The following is a 23,894-nucleotide window of genomic DNA, read 5'->3' on the forward strand; positions in this document are numbered from 1 at the left end:
TCTCCTGTCTCCCAGTCTTAAACCCTGCCTCTGGCTCCCCTCTTATCCCTTGCTAGCAGCATTATTGCCAACTTCAGTCATTCAAAACTCATTAGGCTGACCCAAAATATGATGATGATAGCTTAAAATTCATGAGATTTGTGAATATAATATATTTTGAGTTTCTTTTATTAGCCTTCGGATTTGGGGCCTTTTGGGATTCATATTTCAAGATTTTTTGTACAGCCACAAGGGCAAGAAACATACTTTTAAAAAAAACTGAAAGCTGAAGTTCTCGCATAGTAACATGACTCCAAGATTCACAAGATGACAAGAGTTGGGAACGCTGGCAGGCACTCCGAAGGCTACAGCTACCTTCTCCTCCTCCTGGCTGCTCCAGACTGGTTTGGCTACAGCAAGGGGAGCACCCAGAGGAGAGAAAGAGAGGCAGCTTGACTCCCTGCAGTTTCTCTGCCTTACCAGCTCCTGGTAGTAAGGAGGAGAAACTTTGTGGGTAGCCAGCTGTCTTGTTGGACATGTGACATTACAGCAGGGCTCTGTGACAAGACTGATAAGTGTGTGTCGTGACAGACATGTGGCTCAGCAGTCATACCAATTTTCATATTAGCTGTGTTCGTGTGTCCTGTCAGGTGATGGTTGGTTGGTTGGTTTTAAACAAATATCCATAGACTCACATTTCATTTTTTCATATGCCTGGATTTTCTTAAGATTTACTCTTCTTCTGGCCATACTAGCTCATATGGATTTTTTTTCCTTCATTTTGGAGGGGTTTTTTTTATTTAAGAAGTAATAGTGCAGAGAGTTCAGGAAGTGTCATTTCCGGTAGTGTCATCAAGAAATCCCATGATTAAATACAATATTCTGAATTCTTTAATTTATACTGTTAACGATCAGAATTCTGAGTTTTCTTTTTGCATATTCTAGATCAGGGTTGAGCAAACTTTTTGGCCCGAGCACCACATTGGGGAATAGAAATTGTGTGGCGGGCCATGAATGCTCACAAAATTGGGGTTGGGGTGCGGGAGGGGGTTCGGGCTCTGGGGTGGGGCTGGAGATGAGAGGTTTGGGGTGCAGGAGGGTGCTCCGGGCTGGGATCGAGGGGTTTGGAGAGCGGGAGGGGGATCAGGGCTGGGGCAGGGGCTTGGGGAGAAGCTCAGGGGGTGCAGGCTCCGAGCAGCACTTACCTCAAGCAGCTCCTGGAAGCACTGGTATATCCCTTCTCTGGCTCCTATGCAGAGGTACAGCCAGGCGGCTCTTCACACTGCCCCATCTGCAGGCACCACCCCCTGCAGTTCCCATTGGAGCACGTAGGAGCCAGAAAGGGGCCATGCCGCGGCTTCCGGGAGCCACATAGAACAGCCCCAACCCTGTGCCCCAGCCAGAGCGGGGCCAAGCCGCGTGGTGCGGCCCCAACCCAGCGCCCCGGCCAGAGTGCCGAAGCAGGGCTGAGCTGCATGGTCCGGCCCTCGACCCAGCGCCCCAGCTGGAGTGGGGCAAAGCTGAATGGTCTGGCTCCTGATCCAGCGCCATGGCCGGAGCACCGGAGCAGGGCCGAGCCGCTGGTGCAGCCCGGACCCAGCGCCCCACCCAGAGCGTTGGAATGGGGCTGAGCTGTGTGGTGCGGCTTGCAGATCAGCTTAAAATGGCTCGCGGGCCATAGTTTGCCCACCCCTGTTCTAGATAGGTTTTTGTTTTTTCAAACACAATTCAGACACACTCCCTATTTGGCTAGTGTGGTGCTTTAACTAGTATGCCACATTTTGTTTAGATAATAAATTTGTTTTAGTTTGTGGTTTTAAAAATATTATACCATGTGCAGTATCACAGAGCTCCTCCATTGCCTTTTCAAACATTTGCATATCACTAAGTAGTTTAGGGAATGAAGACTTGTCATCTAGCGAGACATATTTCCCTATGATATAGCAGTAATATTCCCCACTATCACTTGTGATGCTACAGTCGCATTCTCAACTGTGGTATTTCGGAAATTGGGCTGGCAGGATTAAGGGAAATTGAGGAGGATGTGCTTTTCTCCTGTGGACGTGTGCTCTCCAGCTAATGGAAGTGATGCATTTCTTCTGCACAAGGGTAGAATAGAATTTCAGAGGACTGTGCAAAGGTGTGCACCCATTGTATGTTGTGGAGCTCAGCTTCTTGGGGACATCATGCACTTTCTGCCTGGGGTGGAAAGACATGTAAAGATTCCACAGAAGCCATTGCAAAAATGGCTGTGGAGCTATTGTGCAAGAGAATTCTTACCTACTGTGCACCCTGACATGACCTGCTCTAGGGTTACAATTTGCCCCTTTAGCCCTGGGGGGGGGTGAAGAGAGGAATATTTCACATTACTCAAGAGCAACTACCTCTACAGGCAATCAAAGAACAGAGCTGATGGGCTCCAAGTCCAGAGGTTGTGGTCAACCCCTGAAGGCTGCAGGCAGATTCTTCTGCTTTGCTTTTTCTACTCTTGAGTGTTCCACAAGGATTTGCATCATTGACAACAACATGATACTTGGTTTAGAGGGAGGAGAAGGCAGCACATCTAGTTTCACTTGCAAAACATTCAAGTTACTAGAGAGATTTCTATTTAAACTAAGATGTAGGCAATGTAGCCTTTGACATGTCACTTTACAGCTTGTCAGCACAGGACTCTAAAGCAAAGAAAATACACTCTAATACTCATTCATCCCATAATAATAATGAAGGCTAAATAGTATCACAGAGCTATTATCTATTGAAGCAGCACTTTTCATACCCGTCCACTAAAGGATCTATTAATATTTACAGACTCTGATTTTGATAGATTTAAAAACAGAATAATGTATAAAAATATTTTACTTTATATCTTGCCTTTAGTAAAGCATTTGATACTGTCTCACATGACCTTCTCATAAACAAATTAAGGAAATGCAACCTAGATGGAGCTACTATAAGGTAGGTGCAAAACTGGTTGGGAAACCATTCCCAGAGATTCCAGAGGAACAGCCGTGTTAGTCTGTATTCGCAAAAAGAAAAGGAGTACTTGTGGCACCTTAGAGACTAACCAATTTATTTGAGCATGAGCTTTCGTGAGCTACAGCTCACTTCATCAGATGTTTACCGTGGAAACTGCAGCAGACTTTATATACACACAGAGAATATGAAACAATACCTCCTCCCACCCCACTGTCCTGCTGGTAATAGCTTATCTAAAATGATCAACAGGTGGGCCATTTCCAGCACAAATCCAGGTTTTCTCACCCTCCACCCCCCCACACAAATTCACTCTCCTGCTGGTGCTAGCCCATCCAAAGTGACAACTCTTTACATAATCAAGTCGGGCTATTTCCTGCATAGATCAAGGTTTTCTCACATCCCCCCCCACCCCCATACACACACAAACTCACTCTCCTGCTGGTAATAGCTCATCTAAACTGACCACTCTCCAAGTTTAAATCCAAGTTAAACCAGAACAGCTGGGGGGGGGGGGGTAGGAAAAAACAAGAGGAAACAGGCTACCTTGCATAATGACTTAGCCACTCCCAGTATCTATTTAAGCCTAAATTAATAGTATCCAATTTGCAAATGAATTCCAATTCAGCAGTTTCTCGCTGGAGTCTGGATTTGAAGTTTTTTTGTTTTAAGATAGCGACCTTCATGTCTGTGATTGCGTGACCAGAGAGATTGAAGTGTTCTCCGACTGGTTTATGAATGTTATAATTCTTGACATCTGATTTGTGTCCATTTATTCTTTTACGTAGAGACTGTCCAGTTTGACCAATGTACATGGCAGAGGGGCATTGCTGGCACATGATGGCATATATCACATTGGTGGATGTGCAGGTGAACGAGCCTCTGATAGTGTGGCTGATGTTATTAGGCCCTGTGATGGTGTCCCCTGAATAGATATGTGGGCACAATTGGCAATGGGCTTTGTTGCAAGGATAAGTTCCTGGGTTAGTGGTTCTGTTGTGTGGTATGTGGTTGTTGGTGAGTATTTGCTTCAGGTTGCGGGGCTGTCTGTAGGCAAGGACTGGCCTGTCTCCCAAGACTTGTGAGAGTGTTGGGTCATCCTTTAGGATAGGTTGTAGATCCTTAATAATGCGTTGGAGGGGTTTTAGTTGGGGGCTGAAGGTGACCGCTAGTGGCGTTCTGTTATTTTCTTTGTTAGGCCTGTCCTGTAGTAGGTAACTTCTGGGAACTCTTCTGGCTCTATCAATCTGTTTCTTTACTTCTGCAGGTGGGTATTGTAGTTGTAAGAAAGCTTGACAGAGATCTTGTAGGTGTTTGTCTCTGTCTGAGGGGTTGGAGCAAATGCGGTTGTATCGCAGAGCTTGGCTGTAGACGATGGATCGTGTGGTGTGGTCAGGGTGAAAGCTGGAGGCATGCAGGTAGGAATAGCGGTCAGTAGGTTTCCGGTATAGGGTGGTGTTTATGTGGCCATTGTTTATTAGCACTGTAGTGTCCAGGAAGTGGATCTCTTGTGTGGACTGGACCAGGCTGAGGTTGGTGGTGGGATGGAAATTGTTGAAATCATGGTGGAATTCCTCAAGGGCTTCTTTTCCATGGGTCCAGATGATGAAGATGTCATCAATATAGCGCAAGTAGAGTAGGGGCTTTAGGGGACGAGAGCTGAGGAAGCGTTGTTCTAAATCAGCCATAAAAATGTTGGCATACTGTGGGGCCATGCGGGTACCCATAGCAGTGCCGCTGATCTGAAGGTATACATTGTCCCCAAATGTGAAATAGTTATGGGTAAGGACAAAGTCACAAAGTTCAGCCACCAGGTTAGCCGTGACATTATCGGGGATAGTGTTCTTGACGGCTTGTAGTCCATCTTTGTGTGGAATGTTGGTGTAGAGGGCTTCTACATCCATAGTAGCCAGGATGGTGTTATCAGGAAGATCACCGATGGATTGAAGTTTCCTCAGGAAGTCAGTGGTGTCTCGAAGGTAGCTGGGAGTGCTGGTAGCGTAGGGCCTGAGGAGGGAGTCTACATAGCCAGACAATCCTGCTGTCAGGGTGCCAATGCCTGAGATGATGGGGCGCCCAGGATTTCCAGGTTTATGGATCTTGGGTAGTAGATAGAATATCCCAGGTCGGGGTTCCAGGGGTGTGTCTGTGCGGATTTGATCTTGTGCTTTTTCAGGAAGTTTCTTGAGCAAATGCTGTAGTTGCTTTTGGTAACTCTCAGTGGGATCATAGGGTAATGGCTTGTAGAAACTCGTGTTGGAGAGCTGCCGAGCAGCCTCTTGTTCATATTCCGACCTATTCATGATGACAACAGCACCTCCTTTGTCAGCCTTTTTGATTATGATGTCAGAGTTGTTTCTGAGGCTGTGGATGGCATTGCGTTCCGCATGGCTGAGGTTATGGGGCAAGTGATGCTGCTTTTCCACAATTTCAGCCCGTGCACGTCGGCGGAAGCACTCTATGTAGAAGTCCAGTCTGCTGTTTCGACCTTCAGGAGGAGTCCATCTAGAATCCCTCTTTCTGTAGTGTTGGCAGGGAGACCTCTGTGGATTAGTATGTTGTTCAGAGGTATTTTGGAAATATTCCTTGAGACGGAGACGTCGAAAATAGGATTCTAGGTCACCACAGAACTGTATCATGTTCGTGGGGGTGGAGGGGCAGAAGGAGAGGCCCCGAGATAGAACAGCTGCTTCTGCTGGGCTGAGAGTATAGTTGGATAGGTTAACAATATTGCTAGGTGGGGTGAGGGAACCATTGCTGTGGCCCCTTGTAGCATGTAGTAGTTTAGAAAGTTTAGTGTCTTTTTTCTTTTGTAGAGAAGCAAAGTGTGCATTGTAAATGGCTTGTCTAGTTTTAGTAAAATCTAGATTTAGTAAAATCCCAGAGAGGAGTTATCAGTGGTTCAGAGTCATGCTGGAAGGGCATAACGAGTGGGGTCCCCCAGGATCAGTTCTGGGTCCGGTTCTGTTCAGCATTTTCATCAATGATTTAGATAATGGTATAGAGAGTACAATTACAAAGTTTGCAGACGATACCAAGCTGAGAGGGGTTGCAAGTGCTTTGGAGGATAGGATTAAAATTCAAAATGGTCTGGACAACCTGGAGAAATGGTCTGAAGTAAACAGGATGAAATTCAATAAGGACAAATGCAAAGAACTCCTTTTAGGAAAGAACACTCAGTTGCACACATACAAAATGGGAAATGATTGCCTAGGAAGGGAGTACTGTGGAAAGGGATCTGGGGGTCATAGTGGACCACAAACTAAATATGAGTCACAGTGTAACACTGTTGCAAAAAAAGCAAACATCCTTCTGGGATGTATTAGTAGGAATGTTGCAAGCAAGACATGAGAAGTAATTCTTCCGCTCTACTCTGAACTGATTAGGCCTCAACTGTAGTACTGTGGCCAGTTCTGGGTACCACATTTCAGGAAAGATGTGGACAAATTGGAGAAAGTGCAGAGAAGAGCAACAAAAATGATTAAAGGTCTAGAAAGCATGACCTATGATGGAAGATTGAAAAAATTGGGTTTGTTTCATCTGGAAAAGACTGAGAGGGGACATGATAACAGTTTTCAAGTACAGGAACTCCTCACTTAATGATGTTGTTATGTTCCTGAAAAATGCTACTTTAAGCGAAACGATGTTAAGCGAATACAATTTCCCCATAAGAATTAATGTAAATGAGGGGGTTAGGTTCCAGAGAAATTTTTTTCACGAGACAAAAGACTCTCTCTCTCTCTCTCTCTCTGTATATATATATATATATATATATAAAATTCTATTATTGTTTAACCGGGTGAATTATTTATTATTTTAATTGCATGATTAATCGTGATAAATTTTTTAATCGCATGACAGCCCTGATAATTTTTTAAAATGTTAAATATTGTTTTTGTGAGAATTGCTGAAACCCAAGCAGAGTTGGACCTTGCAAAGGTAATTAAAACCAATAGTAAAAGGTTCTATAGCTGTACAAATAAGAAGAAAACAAGGAAAGAAGTGGGACCGCTAAGCACTGAGGATGGGGTAGAGATAAAAGATTATCTAGGCATGGCCTAACACCTAAACAAATAATAATTTCCTCAGTTTTTAATGAGGCTAATGAAGAATTTAGGGGTAGTGGTAGGGTGGCTAATGGCAACTAGGATATGGAGGTAGAAATTACCTCAGCCAAGGTGGAAGTTGAAGTCAAACTCGGACATCTTAATGGGTCTGGGTAATCTGTATCCAAGAATATTAAAGGAATGGCACATGACATTGCAAACCCAATAGCAAGATTTTTAATTAATCTGTAAATCCTCTGACTGGAGAATTACTAATATAGTTCCTATTTTTAAGAAAGGGGGAAAGGTGATCCAGGAAACTACAGGCCTGTTGACCTCATTTGTATGCAAGGTCTTAAAACAAATTTTGAAAAAGAAAGTAGTTAAGGACTTGGAGGTGAACGGTAATTGGGATAAAATACAACATGGTTTTACAAAAGGTAGATTGTGCCAATCTAATCTGATCTCCTTCTTTGAGAAGGTAACTGGCTTTTTAGACAAAGGAAATGCAGTAGATCTAATCGGTCTGTATTTCAGTAAGGCATTTGATACAGTTATACATGGGAAATTATTACTTAAATTGGAGAAGATGGGATTTAATATGAGAATTGAAAGGTGGACAAGGAAGTAGTTAAAGGCGAGACTAAAACGGATCTTATTGAAAGGTGAACTGTCAGGCTGGCGGAAGTTTACCAGTGGAGTTCTTCAGGGATCGGTCTTGGAATCAATCTTATTCAACATTTTTATTACTGTCCTTGGTACAAAAATTGAGAGTGTGCTAATAAAATTTGTGGATGACACAAAGTTGGGAGGTATTGTCAATACAGAGGAGGATCAGAATATCATACAAGAAGATCTGGATGACCTTGTAAACTGAAGTAATAGAAATGGGATGAATTTTAACAATGTGAAGTGCAAGGTCATGCATTTAGGGATTAACAACAAGAAGTTTTGCTATAAAGTGGGGGATTTATCAGTTGGAAGCAACAGAAGAGGAGAAAGACCTGGGTGTACTGGTTGATTGCAGGATGACTAAGCCATCAATGTGATGTGACCATGAAAAAGGCTAATGCAATCTTAGGATGCATAAAGGCACAGTATTTCCAGTGGAGACAGAAAAATGTTTGTACCATTTTACAATGGTGGGACCTCATCTGGAATACTGTGCGCAATTCTGATCTCCCATGTTTAAGAAAGATTAATTCAGACTGGAACAGGTGCCAAGAAGGGCTGATCTGAAGAATGGAAAACCTACCTTATTAGAGGAGACTCAAAGAGCTTGGCTTGTTTAGCCTAACCAAAAGAAGGCTGAGGGGAGATGATTACTCTCTATAAATACATCAGAGGGATAAATACCAGGGAGGGAGAGGAGTTATTTAAGTCAAGCGCCAATGTGGGCACAAACAAATGGATATAAACTGGCCATAAACAAGTTTAGGCTCGAAATTATGTGAAGCTTTCTAACCATAAGAGAAGTGAAGTTCTGGAACATCCTTCCAAGGGGAGCAGTGCGGGCAAAAAGCCTAACTGGTTTCAATAAGTGATGGGACTGCCTACAATGGCATGTGGCCCAGCAGTGACTGGCAGTAGCAAAAATTCCCAGTGGCCAGAGAGGGAACACTAGATGGGAAGGGTTCTGAGTTACTACAGAGAATTCTTTTCCAGGTGTCTGGGTGGTGGGTCTTGCCCACATGCTCAGGGCCTAACTGATCACCATATTTGGGGTTAGGAAGGAATTTTCATCAGGATCAGATTGGCAGAGGCCCTGGGGGGGGTTCACCTTCCTCTGCAGCATGGGGCAGGGATCACTTGCAGGTTTAAAGTAGTGTAAATGGTGGATTCTCTGTAACTTGAAGTCTTTAAATCACGATTTGAGGACTTCAGTAACTTAGCCAGAGTTTAGGGGTCTGGTACAGGAGTGGGTGGGTGAGGTTCTGTGGCCTGCAATGTGCAGGATGTCAGACTAGATGATCACAATGGTCCCTTCTGAGTCTGAGTACATGCTGCTTTCTTACTGCATGCTCTTCGAAGTCCCCTACAATGAGTCAGACAATGCTGGATAACTTAAGGAGAAGTAACTTGGATTTAGATTCTATTTCTTTGATTTTGCAGATGTGTCAGAATCTTAGTATTTTAAATTGCGGTTAAATAAAATGGCCTCAGTAGCCAATCAATATCACCAGTTGTTTTCAGTAATTATATAGTATGCTCATCCCTGTACTATGGCTACTGGTTGTAAACTTAATTCACTAACCATATGTAATAGAAATCCCCGAGTTCTGATTTGCTCTTCAGAATTCAGCATTGGTGTGCCTATAACAAATATGGCTACCTCAACTTTTGAGCTTTCAGTCGAAAATAAATTATATATTTATACCATTTATGTCTCAAAAATATACTGTAATTAGACATTTCTATTTAACAACTTGAAGAGCCTTATATTAACTATGTAATAATATCCTGAGTAAACAAACTCCACATCTGATAATTTCCTTAAAAACAGAAATCACTTTCAAATGATCATCTAAATAACTTTGTATTAATGAAAATCTATTACTTACCACTAAGAAAAGTGATCTAACTAATAATTACTTTTTGCTTATAATTAGAACTGTGTATTAAAATTAGAAGCCTTATCCTCATTTATTTATCAAATAATTAACCACTGTTTATTAAAAACAGGAAATATACTGTGTATATAAATTATTCACAGTTGTTGATCTGATGATCCTGTATTCCAACACTAAAAATTATCCTAAGTAGTCATTTCATTTGTATTTTGCACTTTGCAGTACATTTGTATTTAAAATGCACAAAATATTTCTTAAAAACCAAAGTAATCATGTAAATGTAAATAGTTTGTACACCAGTATACTATAAATCATTTGTGTTATAATTAAGAATTGAAAGTATGTTTCAGTAATTAGCTTGGTACTTTAACAATTTCAGATTTACATTAACAACACAAATTTAATGTAAACTTTCATGTAATTGTTTTCAGCTGTGTTATATAATGTTTAATTCTGTAACACACTCACGAAAGCTTATGCTCAAATAAATTGGTTAGTCTCTAAGATGCCACAAGTACTCCTTTTCTTTTTGCGAATACAGACTAACACGGCTGTTACTCTGAAACCTGTCATTTACAAAAGGTGTTTAAGTACTTTAAGTACTAAGCATTTGATATAATTTATCTGCTTCATTGATTTCTTTACTGTGAACCAAAATGTTAAAACAATTTTATGTATATGGCACTCTGCTATAGTTTTAAAGTAGCTAGCCATAAAAAGCTGTCCCTATAATTTGTTCACAACTTCTTCATGTTGGTCTCTGTTGCTTTTTGCAAGTGGCAGTGTATAAAATGTGTTACATTAGCACTGATTTATATTTACAAAATGTGAGACACTACCTTTTTGTGAACATATGTTTGGATATCGTCATGACTGGTAGATATGTTTTAGGAGTGCATTTGCGAACATATCAGAAATGGAACTGACTATTCTGGCACTATGGCTCAATGCGTTAGGAGGCCATCAGAAATCACCTTCTGTACTTGAATGACCTCATCTCTGTTCTTAGTGCCATATATCAGGTCAAGAATCATAACTGCAGCAGGTTCAGTTACTGGATCATGATATATCAACTAAGAGGGATACTCTCCGGAGTTGCTTTTTCTCTAGTAGGGGGAGAAAAGAGTAATTCTCAATGATGTGGTAACATCAGAGCAGCAAACCATATGTTTCTGGGAAAATGGATAGCAATACAGGCTTTCTTTCACTATAATGAAGGCTGTGTTGGCATCGTTAGTAGTTTTGTGCCCAAAATGTACAGTATCTTGAAATCTGATTCTTTGTGTAAAGGAAAAAAACTGCACTCAGTGCTGTGGTGAAAAAGATGAATTTTCCTAATTTATTAAATCATGCATATCATGCTTTTGAGAGGAACAGATTAAACCAATACTAAGGAGAACGTCTTATCTCCTGTCCACGAACTAATAATATGAACCCTACCTTATCTGTTTATGAATAATATAACCCATGCACCTCAGCAACCCTGTGTAAGTTGTAATAAAAAGGATACTGAGATAACAGTGATGAAACAAGTGTAAGCTAGGGATGAGGCATGCTGCAAAGTTTGGATCCAAATCAGGATTTCAAACACCCAAGAGAGATTTCAGAATTGAGTGTTTTGATTCAGTCCATTATAGAGACAGCAGCCATCTCGAATTGCATATGACTACAGTTTTTATTTTTATATGAATGCCAGTATGTAGCCAGTTAAATCTGATACTTTTTCCTCCAGTGTTTATGTGCAGTTTATTACTCATTATGTTTAAATCTGTGATCGCCTTTTACAGCAGCAACCCAGCTCACAGATACTACCTTGCAACTGACCCAGTCACGGGAGATTTGTATGTTTCTGACACTAACACACGCAGGATCTATCGTCCAAAGTCACTCACTGGTGCAAAAGACTTGACAAAAAATGCTGATGTCGTAGCAGGAACTGGAGAACAGTGCCTTCCATTTGATGAGGCAAGATGTGGTGATGGAGGCAAGGCGATGGAAGCAACACTCATGAGTCCCAAAGGTAGAGACATTATCAATTCATGGTCTTAAAAAAAAAAAATCAGTCAGGGCCTGAACTGTGCTTTAATCACAACTGTGTTTTTGAAAAGCTCCTCCTCTACTGTCCAGAAAGACCATATAGAATGAAGCTACAAAAAGCCCAAGTTGATTTTATAGGAAATATTTGACTTTATAGTCCTTTTCAAATTTCACAAAGATTATGTATTCAGCAAATTATATCCAACGTTTTTAAAATGTCAATGTGTTACTCCCATCTATTCAGTTTTTCAGGTATACTAAAATACCAGGCACCTCTCATAGACTTAATTTTACTTTCTGTAGAACAATATGCAGTCAAAAGAGTAGAATGTGCAGTAAACCTTTGTTCGTTATGCTACATATATTTACAAATGATTATATTGCATACTTTCTAAGCTGTGTACTTCCTGTCCTTGTATTCCTCAGACCTAGTCACTAGCACTTAGCAAGTTGTTAGTAACGGGTGCTAAATAAATGGCTAGTGTAATAAAACTAAAAAATTTTCTCTTGACTAAAGGACTGGCAATTGACAAAAATGGATTAATCTACTTTGTTGATGGGACCATGATTAGAAAAGTGGATCAAAATGGAATAATATCAACTTTGCTTGGCTCTAATGATCTAACCTCAGCACGACCTCTAACATGTGACACTAGCATGCACATCAGCCAGGTATTTTTAAAATACAGCTAATTTGGAGTGGGGTTTTTTGGGGGGGAAGTTGGGTAGGGGGGAAAGCTAGTGCAGCTTGGTTGATCCACGAAATAGAATCAGACGGAACATGTTGAATATTTATATATTTAACAGGATACCTTTGTGTTCATTCCAAGGGCATGATTTTCAGTATATTCTACTAGCAACTATATGCTGCTGTATTCAATTTTTCTGCACATAAAGTTCAGTGTAGTACAGAACAACATAATTGTCAGCAAGAAATGTTAAGTATAGTAATAAAATACCAGCAGAGTAGCAAATATATTAGACCAGTATTGGCATAATGATATTTTTTAAATGAACAGAACCACTAATGTTCTTAGTCTATTAGTTTGAATGCCAGGATACTTTAAAGAGCTCAGAGGACCCTTTTTTATTGGTCCCAGTGGAGTTATATGAAGGGACTTTACTGTTGCTATGATTGAAAATGGAATACCAATACAATATTTCACAATCTGGAAAGTACTGAATTTCATTTTTGGTATTACCTTATTACAGATAGCAATGGTAAAATATGAGTTAGTAGTTCCTTGATATCCATTACTTGAACTTCTACTTTGATTTAGACTCTCTGAATTGTTGGGTGGGTTGCACGGGCATATAAGGTCATTCCAGATTACTGGGGGGCGGAATGCCTGTAGGATAGTTCCAGTGCATCTTTTTGTAAGCTCTATAGTTTGGATAAAATAGTTTCTTTTACTCCATTTATGTTCATATGAGGCCTTTTGACTAGTCTGCTCATAACAAATTAGAAATATCCTAAAAGCATTATCTAAAACTCAGGTTAAATTCAATTCAGCAAGCTAATTGTACTTAACCTAGATTGACTGACTAATGAAACCCTTTTCTTTTTTTAGGTACGTCTGGAATGGCCCACAGATTTGGCTATCAATCCAATGGATAACTCCATTTATGTTTTGGATAACAATGTAGTTTTGCAGATCACTGAAAATCGTCAGGTCCGTATTGCGGCTGGGAGACCAATGCACTGCCAAGTGCCTGGCGTGGAGTACTCTGTTGGAAAGCATGCTGTACAGACCACTTTAGAATCGGCAACGGCTATTGCGGTGTCCTACAGTGGGGTACTTTATATTACAGAAACTGATGAAAAAAAGATTAACAGAATAAGGCAGGTCACAACTGATGGAGAGATCTCGTTAGTTGCTGGAATACCATCAGAGTGTGATTGCAAAAATGATGTCAATTGTGACTGTTACCAAAGCGGTGACGGCTATGCTAAAGATGCCAAACTTAATGCCCCTTCCTCCTTGGCTGTGTCTCCAGATGGTACATTGTACATTGCTGATCTTGGAAATATTCGGATACGAGCTGTGTCAAAGAACAAGCCCTTGCTGAATTCAGTGAACTTTTATGAAGTTGCCTCTCCAACTGATCAAGAGCTCTATATCTTCGATGTCAATGGTACTCACCAGTACACAATGAGTTTAGTCACTGGAGACTATCTGTACAATTTTAGCTACAGTAATGATAATGATATTACAGCAGTAACCGATAGCAATGGAAACACACTTCGTATCAGACGGGATCCCAATCGGATGCCAGTGAGAGTGGTGTCTCCTGATAACCAAGTGATCTGGTTGACTATAGGCACAAATGGATGCCTGAAAAGCATGACTGCCCAAGGACAAGAGCTTGTTTTATTTACTTACCATGGCAACAGTGGGCTTCTGGCAACTAAAAGTGATGAGACTGGATGGACTACATTTTTTGAGTAAGTATAAAAAAAATAAAGTTGTTATAATTAGTCTACACAGTTCTAGAGTCCAGTATCATTATTTGAAATACTTTTAGGGCTTTGACAAAAATAAGCTTTAAAATGTACTTGCAAACACAAACAATAATTAAACACTCGGTCACTCCTGTACTTTCGTTGTCTGTCGGACATCTTCCAAACTTTAATGTGAAATTAGTGATGATAGATTGATGATCCAGGATCTGTGTTTTGTACTTTAATACAGTTATTATGAGACAGCAGCAAGCTTTGTCCAGAGAATCATAGCTCGGGCAAACAAGCTTTTGTAGGTTTGTGTTAAAAATCTAGATTTCTCTCTCCTTTTGCTCATTATACTCCCACTAGTTCTGTAATAAATACTAAGCCACAGGAAGAAATTTATTTTGGTGCCCAGTCTCTACTGTTTGGTCTTTCAAGTGAAAGCAGTCTATAAGATGAGTATCAAAAAAGCTCTGTATCAAAAAAGTTAGAATGGAAATTTTTTAAGTGTTGCAATGTCAGAAAGTAGAGAATATGCGGGAGGGTTCTGATGGATAAAATGGCAAGCTTCCCACAGAGGGATCATGGGCAGGAATCTAGAGCATGAGGTTTGATGAAAGAAGTGTGGGCCATGGTGAAAGTGTCATTCCCATGGGAAGCAGCTACTGAAAGTGCAGATACACCAGCAATCAGTGAGGTACACAGTAAGTAGCAAAACATGAGTGGTTAGGGAACAAGTCTGACTTGTGATTTTTACCATGTTGTTTTTATCCATTCATAATAAAATATATGAATTATCAAAAGGATTTACAGGCTCCCAGATTACATTGACTGAAAAGAGTCATGAAGTACCATAGAATTCAACATTTTTGTTTTTCTGTAGGCAACTTCATCTCAAAAATAAACAAAGAAATGAATCAGTATACTAAGCACAGTTTAATAAATGTGCCACTTAAAAAGCACAAGTGATTTATCAAAAAATCTATTTCCCAATTCATTAATTTGTTTAACCAAAAAAATCATTTTTGTTACTGAATTGAAAATAGATTTTTTTTAATCACCTCACTCAGTAAAGAAAGAGTGGAGATAGAAAAGTTCAGAAAAAGGTGCCAAAGGTGATTTGGGAACACACAGAATGTGCATATAATATACATACAATGACTCATGAGAGATGAGAAGAAGTAGAATTATTCAGGCTGAGAAGGAGCAGAGTTAGAGGGAACTGTATTGAGGTATTCTGAATTACAAACAGCATGATGAAAACTGATCAGTCTCTTCTTTTTTATCCTTTCCTATCTTGTATCTTGAGGATGAAACGTAACAGCAACTGCTCCCAAGGTCAGGACCTAAAAAAAGCTTTCAAGTCAGTGCACATGATAAAGAAAATAAAGTGCTGGTGTCAGGCAATGGCTGTAGAGCCAGACGTCTATGTTCGGAGCTAACTTCACATTTATGTCAGTATACATTTGGCTGAGGCAGTAGTTGGGGAGACTGAGCACCTGCATCTACTCTCCAACCTTTACATATGCCATCAGAGACATGAGAGTAGCAGGCACTGCTTCAGTGCACATTGTGTCCTGAAGGGGAGATGCAACTAGAAGTGCTGATTTCCAACAAAAGCAGCAGGTGGAGCAGAATTGCTGCCTGTTTTAAGATATTGTTATAATAATCTGTAGATTGGCAGAGCGCTGATAGCGAGTATGTTCCCAAAGCATTAGTGCACATCTGTAATATTTAATTGCATATTTGTGCATATTTCTTGTCTTTTTAGGCCTTGACAAAAGTATCTAGAAACATAGTAAGGATACGCAGAAGAATGGGAGAATATTCAGCAGTAGGCAGGGAATACATTTTGTTTTCATGAGTTAGAAATGTCCTTTTAACTGAGAGAACAAAGCTAAATTCCAGGTTGATTGTGCATAGTCACCCAATTCAATGAGAATAAATGTAGTTTTAACTTCAACACGTATACATAAAATTCCTGGCTTCTACCTTGTGGCTTGGACCAATCAGGGGATTGGGGGGATAGTAAGTTTGTTATTGAAACTAATGTGTCTGCTGGGTACAGCTGGCATTTTTAGCACACTGGCATTCATTTTGAATAGTGTAGAGCTAGTGTTTTATTCCTACCTGTAATTTCTCTCCACGTTACTTGTAATTGTTTTGTGCCTATTGAGATTCCATTAGGGAAAGGGCTGATGGTTTCTGAATGTACTTAATGACTTCTGCATAGTCTCAAAGATAGATTGTATTCAGTACCAAGTAGTTTACACTTCTACTTTTTGCATTACAGGTAGGATTTAGGATAATAAGTTTCATGAGCTAAATAATTACTTATTTATTGATTCAGTAAACAACCATCTTTCACATCTGACCTTCTTTCATGTAAACTTTCTGGTCTCTGCTAGGTATGTCCAGCTAACTAATAGAGCCCCATTGTGTTTTGACACTATGCAAAGGCCGACTATTCCCTTCAGCCAGTATTAGTTCTTATTCCATGCTGCCATTTATGTATGTTTATAAACAATAACCTCACAGTATTGACTCATTACAATTCCTAAACTGAAATACTTACAGAGAAAGCTAAATAATTTCACTCATCCAGAATATAGAAATAAATAAAATTGATACTGAAAATTAAGACCACACTGACTATGTAGAGCTATGCAAAGTGAGAGCATGTCATTGATTTTGGTAAGAATATAAAGTTCTTTTAAAAATATATGGTGCTTCACAGCTCCTTAAATGTTTGTTCATATAAAATCCTCCTATTTAGGATCATGTGTTTCCTTTTTGAAGAAGGAAATGATACATATGAACAAGGAAACTTCATTGTAACTTTTCCTTTAATTATTGGTGAATCTTTCTCTTTGGTTTCCAGAGCCACAACTTCTATAATGTATGGCCAGAATCGTATGTAGTTTATGGCTAGAGCAGGTTGAAATTTTTTAATTGAACGGTTTTCCATCAGAAAATGCAGTTTTGTCAGAATAAAAAGTTTTGTGAAAACATATTGATTTTCATTAAATTTTCTATGGGAAAAAGTCTCAGAACAAATTATTTCAACTTTCTTTTTATGTTTTGATAATGCTAAATGCTTTGCATTGACTTTATCATTTCAAATAATTTTGTTTTAACCCATATTAAAATATTAATTTTAATATTATTTTATTAATATATTTAATAGTATTTATATGTTAATGTCTTTATAGTGTTGAAATGTTTTGGTATTAGCAAAACATTTCAATGTTTGCTAGCAACAATTTTTTGGAATTTCTGTTCCACAGTAAATTGCAACATTTTGACTTTTTGTTCTGATTTGAAATAAAAACAAATGTTGGAATTTCCCACAGAATGAAAATTCCATTTTCTAACCAGCTGTATTTGTGGCTTGTTTGTGCCACACTCTGGTTGTCCAACATATCTTGAAAGTTGTAAAAGTTAAGTTAGAAAAGCGACCACCATTGTTATAACTATAGGATCAGTTTTTTAGCCCAATTCTGCAAAGACTATGTGGGCAAAAGTGTTTATCTGTACAGATCCAGCAGGACTGGGGCTTAAATGCAAGGAACTCTCATCGATTTCAGTTGGAGTCCAAAGATCTGAGAGGAGATCTAAAAGGAGAATTTTGCCCTGGATGATCTGGCTGGTTGCCCTGACAACACTAGGCAGTAGGACTTGATTCTTTTCAGGTTTTTCCAAAGAGCAAATCTCTCTAACATCACATGCAAAAAGACCATTTTAAGAAGTGCCCTTTTATGATCAAGTACATAGCTAAAATGCAAGAAATTTGTTTCTATTCTCTCTTTTCCACTTGTATTTAGCAAAACACAGCAAATTAATCCTGATTTGCATGTGATGTTGCAGGCACACAGATCTAGGTATCAGTTTGTGAACAAACTACGTGAATTCTGTAGCTCCATATTAGATTGCCTACCAGTTATTTTATTCATAATTTATATGTTTTATTGTAAAATGATACTTCTGAATTCCTATGCTGTTAATTATTCTAGCCTAGGCCCTAGTGGATAAAGTGTCTGCTTTATGTTTCAAAGGTTGGTAGTTTAACTCTTAACTCTTCTTAAGGTTGTACTTTTTTATTAAAATTTATATTAACTTCAATTTTGAATCATTATTATAATTCTTGATTCTTAACAGTTTGCTAAACCAAAAAAAAAATCTTCTAATACAAATCATTTCACATGAAAAGAGTAAGAACTCATCCATAGAAAAATGTATATACTCTGCCATGCAAAGATAACAGCCATGCTAAAGGTCAGCAGGGTCCACCTCCTATTGTTACAAACCATCTTGCTTAATCTGAACTTTTCTTTAATCATGGCTGTTTCCATGTATACTTTTGAATTATTTTTCTAACTTTTTTTACGTGATCATTTTTGGATGAGATACTATATAGCAGATTAGTATGTATTGCATCGTTTTTGTACAAACCGTTTCCACTCTGGATGGTAAGCTAGCACAGGTATATGAAATGAATAATATTTTTATCTGAACTGAAGACTTTGAAATGCTGAAATGAAAAAGATTATCCATATTATATGTCACAATTTTGAAAACCCTGAAATCAATCCATATAATCCATTTATTGGTGTAAAGAACCAAAAGTCCTCCATGGAATGTCCCAAAGTGCAAGAATTAGCCAGTCAGACCTCCCATTTCATTCCAGTGAAATGCAACAACGGTGAAGAGATTACATTCAGAAGTAAACAAAACATTTCCATTTTACTCCTCCTTTTATGCACTTCCTGATGAAAGCTGAAGTGGAAATATTGTAAAACAATATTTTGGGCCTTATGCTGCTTCCCGTATTAACACAAGTAATCTCACTGTACACACTGGGATTGCCTACAGGAGTCGATCATCTGGTTAAAAAAAGATTGACAAAACAGTTTTCCGTCAAAAATGCAGTTTTGTTGAACTACAAACATTCGGCAGGAATGTGTTGATTGCAATAAATTTTTTGACGGTGATAACGTAGAATCATTTTGTTTCAATAATGTTGGATAATTTAGTTTAGAGAAGGTACAATCTGACATTATTGAAATGATGTTTCCACCTTGTCAAAAAAAAATTTCTACGTTATCAAAACAAACAAACAAAAATAGATATCATCCCAAGAAAATGTTTCAATGGTTCCCAAGCTGAAAAATATTTAGTTTCAAAACTTTCCATTAATTGAATGTTTGAGTCTTAAGAGCATTAATTATTCCAGAAAGTCATTGTAATTTGCATTCAAATAAATTGACCACATGCTTAAAGCTGCATTCTGTAAAGTGCCCAAGCATTATGGTAACCCTCTGCTTTTGCAAATGCAGCTGACTTTTAGATTTAGCTAAATTTCTTTGAGGTTGACAGAATCCTGCCATATAAACAATTAAAGGTAGGGCTGCTGTCAGCTCCTCAAAAGCTGAACTTATTTCTAATTTCAAAGGTGCACAAGGTTGATACGATGGCATAACATCAGACCATCATCAGTTTTCTAACTGCAGCAGAGTTATTCTCTGAAAATCATTAGACCAGATCCTTGCCCTTCCCCCTTCAATCAGTCTGCTTTCTGCTCCTCAGGAAACATAAAATAGCTGTAAAGCTGCCCTAATGGAACTGCTAGGGATTCCTTTGGCATCGGAGAATCCCAACATGGCGTAAAGCCAAGATAGTTGGCTGTATGCCATCTGCTGGAATAGTGATACACTGCCATGGTTATAGTCTGCTGAGGCACTGATGCCCCATCTCCCTTGAAATAACAGAGATGATCAGTAAGGAACTCACTGCTCTGGAATGGCCCTGGGCTAAAATATTCCAGATTTGCTGTCTTTCAGAGCATGCTGCAAAGTTAATTTGTTTTACCTGGCCTCCGAGGAGAGTTAGGGGAGATTGAAGTGCTGGACGGTGCATTTGGGATGTTATTTGTATTTAGAGCTGCTACTTGGTCGAAGGGGTGAGGTGGTTGACATTTCATGTTGTAAATTTGAGTAATTGGAGTGGTACTCAGAGCTTGTGTGTGATGTTTTTTATTGTTTTAAGTCTCAAGAGGGAAAAACAGTGGGTGTGTCAGGGCCAGGAAGAGGTGTGGCTGGACCCCTTACACTCCAGTGATGCCTGCTAGTAGTATGTTCCCTAAAGGATAACTTAGAGCAATCCTTAGGATCAGGGGAGTGGCAAGAGGTCTGAGAGCTACATTTCCCCCCTTCCTCTTTGGTCCTGTGCCAAGCAGCGCTATAAGAACCTTTGTCTTAAGTGTATTAAAAAAAAAAAGTCCTGGTAGACATTTTAAAATAAATAAACATTAGAATTCTGCATATTTTGTCTAATCTCTCCATTTAGTGTCTCTTGCCTTCATAACTTAATGCTATCTGATTGTTGGGGTTAGCTGCTTTAAATCAGTTTGTGGTCATTTTTACTCCCCTGGCTTTTATGAAGGATGTACACATTCCCTATGCTAATCTAAAATTTTAATCTTCTGCTTTCTCTTATCTCCAGAAAGATTTTGACCATCTATGTCATTAACCATGAATTAATTCCAACAATGAATTCTTAGTTAAAACTAATATCTATTTATGGGCTTTTTCCCTTCAATCACAAGTTTAATGTGATTCCTGAAAAATTGTTTCAGCCAGTAACTAAACATTTTAGTGCATTAAACTACACCTTGCTGATCTCAGGATAGTCTCAGTGAAGAAAATACTCAAACCTTGAAGAATTGTTTATGAGGGAATAACATCTGGATATTTGGATTTCAAAATGCTAGCTCCCTGAAGCTTAAACACCAAGAAAAAGAACTCTTTTTAACCTATCTAGTGTTACTTTACTAGTAGAAAGGAGCACTTACTCAGGCTAAACATGCATATTTCCTGCTTGTATATCTAATTCCTTTCTATGTTCTTTCCTCTTTTCTTTCAGGGAAGGGTAGCATCAAGCAGACACAGATCTGCTCCAGATCCCAGGTGTATCCCCCCTGCAGTCCTCTCACTGCTTTTCCTTCTTTTCCCCATCCATTTGGCCCCCAAAGCTACCGCTCCTGCAGTATTTTGTTACATTTTTTACCTGCTCTCTGATCCTCCTCCCTCTTTCCAAATTCCCCCATCAGTTCACAAAGGCATATTTGGCTGTCTGACTTTTCCACTCCCCTCGGTACCTTTCTTCCTAAACCCCACTTGTATCTCCTGACATCCTGCTCCTCCCTGGGCATTGCATGCCCTGAGCTCATTTGTCTTTTCACTCCCTCTTTTGCACATCAGTCACCAAAGGACTGGGGATGGAAATCAAGGAGAGTGACATTAGGAGCAGGGAAACTGTAATAAGTTTTTTCTGCCCCCCTTGTTAAATGAACAAGCATTCCAGACAATTTAGAAAAGTTTTAACGTCTGCAGAATGTGAATCCTGAAGTTAATGTTTTATATCACGTTCCAGGTAAAAAAAATCCCTTTTACGTGCTTGACTGCTTAGCATCATGCTTTACCTATTGTGGTTATTATTAAAATTAATAATGTGTTGAGTGCTGGCAGTTTGCTCAGTGCTGTATGATTCAGAGGAGGGTACAGGCCCTGAACTGAGTGGTTTAGCTACCCCACATACCAGGCACCAACATTCCAGTGAAATGCAACAACGGTGAAGAGATTACATTCAGAAGTAAACAAAACATTTCCATTTTACTCCTCCTTTTATGCACTTCCTGATGAAAGCTGAAGTGGAAATATTGTAAAACAATATTTTGGGCCTTATGCTGCTTCCCGTATTAACACAAGTAATCTCACTGTACACACTGGGATTGCCTACAGGAGTCGATCATCTGGTTAAAAAAAGATTGACAAAACAGTTTTCCGTCAAAAATGCAGTTTTGTTGAACTACAAACATTCGGCAGGAATGTGTTGATTGCAATAAATTTTTTGACGGTGATAACGTAGAATCATTTTGTTTCAATAATGTTGGATAATTTAGTTTAGAGAAGGTACAATCTGACATTATTGAAATGATGTTTCCACCTTGTCAAAAAAAAATTTCTACGTTATCAAAACAAACAAACAAAAATAGATATCATCCCAAGAAAATGTTTCAATGGTTCCAAATAGAGTTTTTTCAGAATTTTTCATTTTGTACGCATTTTCAAAATTTCTGCTTTTCATTCTGATTTGGATTTTTTTTTAATGTCAGAATTGCCCACAGAACAGAAATTCTGGTTGCCGACCCTATGTAAAGAATAATCCAAGAAAGATTTGGCCCTTTATACTATACTGGTTTTGAGTTATTTGTTCTTCTGTTATATCCATCATAGCTAGGTGGTAGCCATTAAAGGCTACACAAACCCAGAATTCTTTGGCTCTGCTGCTCTGAATCAGCCTAGCATTAGAAAATATACTACACATCCACTGCATTGGCAGGAGGATGGACTGTAGATGATCAAATATGTCTTGTCTGTTTCTGACTTGTATTACTCCATGTTTTTCATTACTTCTAAAACATCGTGCAGTTACATTATCTCAAAGCCTAGTCACCCTCTCTATTCCTACCACCAACATGCTTGTTCAGGCCCTCAGAATCTCTTGCTCCAACTATTCCTATCTCCTCTCACCCGACCTATCAATGAGTTCAAAATGTGATGGGCAAAAAATCATTCACCATGCTTACTATATTGACTGTGTTCAGTCCCTTTTCAAATTCCTTTTTTGCCTTCTCCTATATCAAATTCTTGTCTATACAACCTGGCCCCTGACAGCTTCTTGACCTGTCTTTTTCCCCATCAGTGAGCTCAAGCTATACAACTTGTATCTTTGTATCTGCTTCTTCGTTCTTCATCTCCTTCAGCTGTCTTCTCTGGCACTCCTTCCATGGTATCTCAGTCATCTTAAACCTGCTCTTTGACTCAGCTCAGAATCCCTTACACACATTTTTCCTCCAAATCCCTCTCAAAAACCCCTGGAGATGTGCAGTGCAATGTGCGGGCTCACAGTCATGGTTCCCTGGACCTACTCTACACAGCCATGGCAATGTGGGCAGCAGTAACTTCTGCTCCTGGCAGAAGCTCTTATGCCAACCAAGGATGAGGTATAACTGAGTTTAATTCCATTATACCACCTCCTCTCGCTGCCCCTGATATGTGCTGCCTTGCCCTTATGCCAGGTGGTAAAACTCTAGTGAGGGACGCATCAACAATGTGTGGCAAAGCTGACATGGGACATGACGGAACCACCTCCACCTGCTTCACACTAGCCAAAGATTTGCCCTATGCAAAGGAAATTCTTCAGGGAAAGTCTCTGGCTGATGTACATTCACTGTGTGCGTGAAGGCAGTAGATCAGAGAATCCAGCCTAAGTTCTTTAGGGCAGAAACTTTCTCTTCATATTGCTAATGCACAGTTGGTGCTATATACAATATTATGTAACAATGTTGAATCCAACTTACTATTTTTGAGACTTTCTCAATGATAATGGTGCAGCTTGCTTTAATTGTATGTTTACATTTCTACTGTAGATAAATTGTAAAAATGCACAGATTCTTAACTTTCTTCCTAAAAGGTTTAAAAAATTAAATTCTTTTTGCTGTGAAAACAGGCTGTGACCTTGCAACTCTCCATAATATAAAAATAGCATAACATTACAGGTTTCAGAGGAACAGCCGTGTTAGTCTGTATTCGCAAAAAGAAAAGGAGTACTTGTGGCACCTTAGAGACTAACCAATTTATTTGAGCATGAGCTTTCGTGAGCTACAGCTCACTTCATCTGATGAAGTGAGCTGTAGCTCACGAAAGCTCATGCTCAAATAAATTGGTTAGTCTCTAAGGTGCCACAAGTACTCCTTTTCTTTTTTCATAACATTACAGTAAA

At 39.3% G+C, this 23,894-nt stretch overlaps 1 protein-coding gene across 38 annotated transcripts in view; it reads left to right on the forward strand.

Annotated features, from left to right (window-relative positions):
- TENM3 (teneurin transmembrane protein 3) overlaps positions 1 to 23,894 on the forward strand; it is a 2,220,601-nt gene that overhangs the window by 2,165,053 nt on the left and 31,654 nt on the right. For all 38 annotated transcript variants that reach the window (XM_075127819.1, XM_075127816.1, XM_075127814.1 and 35 more), the window contains 3 exons: positions 11,356 to 11,588; positions 12,123 to 12,277; positions 13,177 to 14,051. In XM_075127819.1, coding sequence (XP_074983920.1) covers positions 11,356 to 11,588; positions 12,123 to 12,277; positions 13,177 to 14,051 — 1,263 coding nt within the window. The remainder of the gene's footprint in view (positions 1 to 11,355; positions 11,589 to 12,122; positions 12,278 to 13,176; positions 14,052 to 23,894) is intronic.

The sequence above is a fragment of the Caretta caretta genome, chromosome 4 (assembly GCF_965140235.1).
Source record: "Caretta caretta isolate rCarCar2 chromosome 4, rCarCar1.hap1, whole genome shotgun sequence".
Classification (NCBI taxonomy): Eukaryota; Metazoa; Chordata; order Testudines; family Cheloniidae; genus Caretta; species Caretta caretta.